The sequence below is a fragment of the Paroedura picta genome, chromosome 5 (genome assembly GCF_049243985.1).
Source record: "Paroedura picta isolate Pp20150507F chromosome 5, Ppicta_v3.0, whole genome shotgun sequence".
NCBI lineage: Eukaryota > Metazoa > Chordata > Lepidosauria > Squamata > Gekkonidae > Paroedura > Paroedura picta.
In genome coordinates this window covers 114846652-114854801 of record NC_135373.1, presented here as the reverse complement: position 1 = coordinate 114854801, position 8150 = coordinate 114846652, and the positions used below count along the sequence as shown (strand labels likewise).

Below are 8150 nucleotides of genomic sequence, written 5' to 3'. Positions count from 1 at the left end.
AAGCCCGGACTTGGATAGCCCATCTTGGAAGCGAAGCAGAATCAGCCCTGACTAGGATTTGGATGAATTCCTCCAAGGCAGGGGTAGTCAACCTGTGGTCCTCCAGATGTCCATGGACTACAATTCCCATCAGCCCCTGCCAGCGCATGCTGGCAGGGGCTGATGGGAATTGTAGTCCATGGACATCTGGAGGACCACAGGTTGACTACCCCTGCTCCAAGGAATACCAGGGTCCGTCATGACACAGAAGCAGGTAGTGGCAAATCACCTCCGAAAACCCTGGGTGGAGGAAGACCACGTCCCCCTAGGATTGGGGAGAAAGGTGGGGTATGACTATCATCAGTAAACACCACATGGCTCTGCTGCTGGTGTAGTCTGGCTGTAGTCTTAACCACAACGCTCAGAGCTTGTTTACCAATAGGCATGTTCTGGCTGCTGTTCAACATGCACATTCATATGAATGGTTGCAGTTCCTTTTCCTGGAAGGTCACACCAGTTTGGTGCAGTGGTTAGGAGTGCGGACTTCTAATCTGGCATGCCGGGTTCGATTCTGCACTCCCCCACATGCAGCCAGCTGGGTGACCTTGGGCTCGCCACGGCACTGATAAAGCTGTTCTGACCGAGCAGTGATATCAGGGCTCTCTCAGCCTCACCCACCCCACAGGGTGTCTGTTGTGGGGAGAGGAAAGGGAAGGCGAATGTAAGCCGCTCTGAGACTCCTTCGGGTAGAGAAAAGCGGCATAGAAGAACCAACTCTCCTTCTTCAGTAATCTCAGGACTCTCTCAGCCTCACCTCCCTCACAGGGTGTCTGTTGTGGGGAGAGGAAAGGGAAGGCGAATATAAGCCGCTCTGAGACTCCTTCGGGTAGAGAAAAGCGGCATAGAAGAACCAACTCTCCTTCTTCAGTAATCTCAGGGCTCTCTCAGCCTCACCCACCTCACAGGGTGTCTGTTGTGGGGAGAGGAAAGGGAAGGCGAATATAAGCCGCTTTGAGACTCCTTCGGGTAGAGAAAAGTGGCATTCTTCTTCTTATCGTGATATCGTTGTTGTACTGACTTAGATGTAGAGATGTAGGAAGTTATGTGATCTTGAAGCCCCAATGGCTACCCTCGTGGTCCAGGACAAAAAACATGCCTCCTCTACAGGATCACAGTTATGGTATTCCACAGTAACTGAACCTGGCTGGCCCTAAATGCTGGTGGAGGGAGCATTTTAGAGCTGAGGTTCAGAAATATTTAAGACCCTTTGGTGTGATGGTTAAAAGCAGTGGCCTCTAATCTGGGCAACCAGGTTTAATTTCCCACTCCTCCACCTGCAGCTAGTAGGGTGACCTTGGGCTAATCACAGTCCTGTTAGAAGCTATTCTCACAGAGCTCTCTCACGCCCATGTACTTCACAGGGTGTCTGTTGTGGAGAGAAGGGAAGGCGATTGGAAGCTGTTTTGAGATTCCTTCGGGTAGTGAAAAGCGGGGTATAAAACCAATTCTTCAAAGAAATCAATACCTCTGAGGATTTAAAAAAAAGCAAACTTTGGTTTTATAGTCTGCATTTTGTATATCAGGATAACTCTGTTTTCCGAATGTCTAATGATGTAACAGGATTGATTTTTGCTACATATCCTGTCATGTAAGGAGATCATAGTCTGACGAAGAGAGCTTGCACTCGAAAGCTCACTCCCTGAATAAATCTCTGATTTTATTGTGCTACTTCAGACCAACAGGGCGACCCATTTGAATCTTTCCGAATGCTTGTCAGCCTCCTAGGGTTTCCTGGCACAATTTAATCTAAATAAGTCAGAGGAGAGTCCTGTGGAACTGCAGGGGGCATTGTGCTCCTTCCCACACAAAAGTGGGTCAGGGCAAAAGGGAGATTTCCTCTCCCTCACAGCCACGGGAGATGACGGGATTTGGGGCGGGAGGGGGGCAGAGAAGACGGCTTCCAAGGCAAGGCGCCCCCATTTGCGGCATCCCGAGGGGAGACTGAGGCGGGAGCGGCGCTCGCCTAGGCAACAGCCGCCGCCGCTGCTTCCCCCGATCCGTGACTCATTTGCTGCGGTTCCCGGCCGCCCACCCACCCAGTTGCCAGGAAGGGAGAGGCGAGGGGGTGGGCAATCCAGCGCTAGCTGCTCCCCGGTCCCCTCCTGCCGCCTTCGCCAAAGGGCAGCGCGAAGCCAGCAGCGGCTCTGCCCCGACGCGCGTCCCATCGGCCGCCCAACCCGGCCCGGCCTGCAGAGCCCGCCGCCCCCCCCCCCGCGAAGGCGCCCCTCCTCCTCCCCCTCCCCCTCCCCTTCCCCCTCCCCTTCTTCGGGGCTTTGTCCGCCCGGCTCCACTCCGGATCTGCTCCGGGTTTCCGCGGCTCCCGGCGCCAGGCAGGGACGATCCAGGCCGGGTCTCGTCTTTCGCTCAGCCCCCTCCTCCTCCTCCTCCTCCCCTGGCCGGCGCCTCCATCGCGCGGAGAGGAGCGGAGCGGAGCGCCCCGGGGCTGGCTTGAGCCGGGCAGGCTGCTGGCCGGGGGGCCGCCGGGGCGTCGTCGCGGGGCCAGGACGACGACCATGCACCGGGGGGTCTCCAGCCAGCGCTCCGTCTCCTCCTCCTCGGGCTCCTTCCAGGCTCCCCCGCCGCCTCCCCCCGCCGCTGCCGCGGACCTGCAGCCCCTCTTCCTGGGCGGCGGCGGCGGAGGCAGCACCGGCAGCGGCACCAGCGGCAGCTCGAGCGGCGGCAGCCGGCGGGGCAGGCGGGGCTCGGTGTCCAGCTCGCCCTCCACGCGCACCCGGAGCAGCACGAGCGGCGGCAGCAGCAGCGAGGAGGACGACGAGGAGGAGGAGGAAGGCGAGGAAGCCAAGCCCCTCGTGCCGGCCGCCGCCGAGCCCCCCGCCGCGCCCTCCGCCCGCGCCTCGCCGGCCTCCAGCTGCGGCTCGGCCTCGGGCGGCGGCATGACGGCGGGGGAGCTGTACGGCGGCGGGGGCGGGGGGCCGGCGGGGGGCGTGGGGGGGCTGCTGCTGCCGCCAGGGGGGGCGTCGTCGGCGGCGGGGGGCGGCTCCCGCTGGGGCTACAAGGCGCTGGCGCTGGCGCTGCTGCTGGGCCAGGGCGCGCTGCTCGACCTCTACCTGATCGCCGTCACCGACCTCTACTGGTGCAGCTGGATCGCCACCGACCTGGTGCTGGCCGCCGGCTGGGGCATCTTCTTCTGCCGCAACGGCAGCCGCGCCCGCCGCCCCGAGCGACCACCCGCCGGAGCAGGAGCCGGAGGAGGCCACCCGCCGCCGCCGCCGCCGCTGCACCCCTTGCTGGGCCACCCTCCGCACGGCGGCCGGAGCGGCGGCGCGGCGGGCGCGGGCAAGGGCGGCGGCGGCGCGCCTCGGGGGAGCGGCGGCGGCGGCGGGGGGGACTTCGCGTACGCGCACCTGGCCTGGCTCATCTACGCCATCGCCTTCACGCCCAAGGCGGCGCTCATCCTGGGCACGTCCATCCTGGAGCTGGTGGAGCTGCGCCTGCCGCTGGGCGCCACCGGCTTCCGCGTCACGCTGGCGCTCTCGGCGCCGCTCCTCTACTGCCTGCTGCGCGCCATCGGCACCGAGGGCCCCGCCCAGCTGCTCCTGCCGCCGCGCCCGCCGCCCCAGCACCGCGCCGCCGCCGCCTTCCTGGCCACGTGCCTCGACCTGCTCGACGGCTTCACGCTGCTCGAGCTCCTGCTCCTGCCGCCCGGCCGGCCCGCCCTGCCGCCGCCGCCGCTGCCGCTGCCGCCGCCGCTGCGCTACGTGCTCATCGCCGCCTACTTCCTCTGCCTCGCCTCGCCCGTCCTGTGGCTCTACGAGCTCAGCGCGCCGCGGCCGCCCGGCGCCGCCCGCCTCGCCCTGCACTGGCTGCTGCCCGCCGGCCTCCTGGATGCGCCGCTGCTGGCCCTGCGCTGCCTGCTGCTCGTGCGCTACCAGCAGCCGCTGTCCGTCTTCGCCCTCAAGAACCTCTTCTTCCTCGCCTGCCGCGCCCTCGAGGCCCTCGAGGCCTGCTGCCTCCTCCACGCCGCCCGCGGCAAGGCCCCCAACGCCGCCCCCGCTGCCTCCTGCGCCGGCGGGCCCGGCCCGCTCAGCCACTGCCTCTCCGAGAACGACATGGGCCCCCACGGCTTCGTCAACACCCTGGCCGTCGCGGCGCACAGCTGAGGGCCGGCCCGGCTGGCAGGAGCCCCCGCTTGGGCGGCCGCCTGTGCCTGGTTTAGTTTAGGGAGCCCGCCAGCTGATTGATGCCCTGTTTAGGACGCTCCCCTCTCCTAGGGTGAGTCCAGTTTTTTGAAGGGATTCTTCCCCCCCCTTCCATTGCGCCAGAGCCCAAGCCTCACTTTGTGTTCCCTTGTGCAGGGGTAGTCAACCTGTGGCCCTCCGGATGTTCGTGGACTACAATTCCCATGAGCCCCCGCCAGGGGCTCATGGGAATTGTAGTCCATGAACATCCGGAGGGCCACAGGTTGAGGGGACTCTCCTCTAGACAGGCAGGCCATCTGCCCGGGAGCCTTCACCACGCTCCCAAACTCGGAGTTCCAAAGTATCCCACCCTCCCACCCCGGGTCCGGTTTGGATATGCTATTTGCACAGTGGCCAGATCCCCTTTTAGCTCCCAGCCTGAGCTTTCCTCTCGCCCCTGGAATTGCTCACCGATCTGCCACCAACCTCTGCTGAGCAGTTTGTACTTTCGCCAACTCCCGTCTGCCAGGGACCCCAAGGGGGGTTGGGCATCCCTCCCTGCAGACGGCTGCTGGAACCCGGCCTAGGAAGGGTGGGGTTCCCCTGGCAAAGCAGGCCCCCCAAGGGCCAGGTACTAACCCCCACTAACAGTGGGCTGGGGCTGGCACTGACTCTCTGTAAGCAGTGGGCTGGGCAGAGGGGTGCCCATGCAGTTCAAGTTCTGCGGCACCAACCGCATCCTGAGGGCCATGGAAGTCTGTAGTCTGTCCATTTCCTCTGCTGCCCTTTGCCTTAACCCTCTTTCCCCCCACACACACTCTTAGCCCCCAGTCATTGTATAAAACTGTATTTGTTTTCCCTTCATATCCTGCTATCGCAAGGGCCTTCAAGTCAAAGAGGGTGAAGCAGACCTAATGCCAGAGACGCTGTGGCATCTGTCCCTCTTGAAACCAGGCAGGGATCTCAAGCCAGGACAGGAATCTACTTTCCCAAATGCCCTTTTTACTCCCCCACCACCACCACCAATTGACCTCTCCTCCCGCAAGCCAGTCCTCTTACTTTGACATCCGGCTTCCTAAATCCCAAATTCTCTTAATTTGCTACTGCTGCAGGCGCTTTGTCTTCTCCCCCCATTGTTGTGTGGGATTGGAGGAGGATTAAGTGCCTCGCTGCAGTTTGCTCAGCATATCCGTGAGCTGGTTTTAGCCGGAACAGAGAGGAAGTACAAACACCTTCCTCCCCTTGGTCAGGTAACCCTCTCTGGCCTTACTGAGGTGCCTCCAACCACCACCGCAGCCTATAGGGTTTGGGGAGGGGAGATAACAGGGTACAGCTGTCTCCTGGAACGTTGGCAGAATCCCACAGGACCTCTGCCTTGCTGGGTATCCTCCGTGACCCTCCCTTGGACTTTTTCTAGCAAAGTAGAAAGGAAGTTGGCCACAGTGGGAAGGAAAGGAAAGGAACTAGTCCAATACCCGGAGGTATTTCCACGCTGGTGCTAAGTTGGGCCTAGTTCTTGCCAAAGCGGTAAATAGAGGTCTGGGCTGATACAGGCCCCACCCCACAAATTTAAGACTGCTGCCCTCCTTGCAGACGTTCTGTCTGTGGGGGATTTTTGTTTGTTTGCAGCATGGTGTCACCTTGCGGCCTGCCCAAATCTTCAGTCTGCACAGCATGGGGTTTAACATTTCAATGAAAACAAAGCTTGGGCCATTAAAAAAAAATCTGTACCTCTGCTTAGCGTTGCTGCTCAGGGTCCCACATCTGTGCCAGCTGTTACCCCCCCAAGGGCACTGTCCTGCTTAGCCGTCCTCCCCTCCCCTAAACTACTCGGAGGAAAACGCCACACAGGAGGATCCGACCTCCTTTGCGAGAAGAAATGGGTCAACAGCTGCCTTTTCCCAGGAGATGGCAGGTTGGCAAGCAATGCTTTTTAAAAGCCCCCGCCTCTTTTATAGAACCATAAGAATTTCAATTACATTTTTTTAAAAGCATGGTCACTGCGGGGGGGGGGGGTCTCCTCTGGGTTTCAGTTTGAACTTAGCCCATTTCTGCTGGACACCAAGGTGGCATTTTTGGCCCCCAGCTGACTCCACCGTTTCTAGTGGTTGTGATTTAGGAAGAGACGGTGCCGGCAGTGGTTTCCACGTGTCAAGCCAGGGGATGTGCGACTCTCACCTTTGCCAGCAGGGATTCCCTTCCTTTTAATCCTTCTCTACCTTGACAAACTTTCTGGGACTTGAGAAGCGGTACCTGCCGTCTTAAGAAGAAAGGACCCGTCTTTCTCCTTGCTGAAAATTTCTACCTCTGTGTTGAAACCTCGTTTGCATTACTCGCAGACTGTGTGCAAACGGGTCGTCGATGCCTGATTTTTACTCCGACAAGGGCCTGAAAAAGCCCTTCTTGACCGAGACATATCACTCTCTGGTGACGACAGGGTCTATCAATAATCTCCTCTTGCAGGAGCTCTGGTTTTCTCCAAGGTAGACTTGCATGATTTAAGACATTGGTGCTCTGTTTGAGGACAGCCTCCGCTTGCTCGGATGGGGGAGGCCCACGGCGATCGGCTTGGAGGCGAACAAGGCGAAACGAAGGACTGCCCGCATATTCCCTGTTTGTAGATATTTATTTATTGGTGGTGTGTGGTATGTCAGGGGTAGTCAACCTGTGGTCCTCCAGATGTCCATGGACTACAATTCCCATGAGCCCCTGCCAGCAAATGCTGGCAGGAGCTCATGGTAATTGTAGTCCATGGACATCTGGAGGGCCACAGGTTGACTACCCCTGTGGTATGTGGCGTGTGTTGATCAAGCTGGCAGAGAGAGATTGCGTTAGAAAAGGCCTCGCTCAACGGCTTGGGTATCTTGATGAGCCCCAATCCTGTTTCCGTGGGGCGGTCATCTTTCTTTTGGGTGCATGAAGAACACAAATGAAGGGGGAATGTATAGGGGAAGCATGAGACCAACTTCAGATACCCCCCCAGCCAGCTATGGGCCTCTTTCCTCAAGATACCCAAAGCAGAAAAGTAGAAAACAGAATGCCAGCAGTATATCCCAAGCTTGTCCTGGATCAGGGAGCTCCCGGGTTCTCTCTGCCCCTGCCTTGTACACAACACATTCCTTCTTTAATTGGAACGACTTTATTAGGAAAGGGTGGTCCTAAAACGCAGAGCAAGAAGCCAGTCCTCAGGCGCAGCTATCTGCTACTATGTTTATATTCTGCTTTTCCTCCCTGCATTGCCCTGGGAAGTGGGTTTTTTTACTGAGCACGAAACTGAACTCCTGGGAAGACGAGTGGGGGGCTGGATGGAGTTCCTCTGAGCCACCAGCTTGTAGGCGGCAAGCCAGCTGATAGCTGCCTTGGGAGCGAAGAACAGGGTTTCACTTTCTCTGCAGCACTGTCTGCTTACCCAGCAGAGCTGTTTGAGGAATCCTTATGTGATGTTTGCAACCAGGGGCCTTCCCGTCTGTAACTTTTTTCTATTTGTCTGGACAATCTTGGTGCTGTGAGTGACTGTGATTGTAAAACTTGAGTACTGTGGACATCCCCAACCCCCCACTCTTTTCTATGCTCTGAGATACTTTTAGAGGGGGATGCTAGTTTCCTACCAAAAAGAAAGGGTCTTTTGTTGCTTCCACCCCTAAGAGGGAATCCTCATTGAAACACTGCTCCCCAGGAACAGCAACAAGAACAAAAGGGGCATAAGTCCTTACAAGAGTTATTTATATTTTAGACAGGTAACCCAGCTCTAGTATAGGGTGGATTCTCTGCAAGGTCGCTCTTGTAAGTGGGTAGAGAGTTTGTCAACTATCAAAACGGGTCAACAGCAGAACTTGTGAGAGGCAGGTCAAAGTGGGCAGCCGTGGCAGGAGCAGCAGACAAGAGCAAGAATCCAGGGGCACCTTAAAGACTTAAGAAGATTTGTCAAAGAATAGCTTTCGTGAAGTTCTCCTCCCCTGCCACAAATTTTGT

The 8150-nt window shown here is 58.5% G+C and overlaps 1 protein-coding gene across 1 annotated transcript; it reads left to right on the top strand.

Moving 5' to 3' along the window:
• The first annotated feature begins 2102 nt into the window (after positions 1-2102).
• Positions 2103-5289, top strand: TMEM121B (transmembrane protein 121B). The gene has a single exon (XM_077340045.1). The coding sequence runs from the start codon at positions 2553-2555 to the stop codon at positions 4158-4160; it is 1608 nt and encodes a 535-aa protein (XP_077196160.1). The 5' UTR covers positions 2103-2552; the 3' UTR covers positions 4161-5289.
• Positions 5290-8150: the final 2861 nt, after the last annotated feature.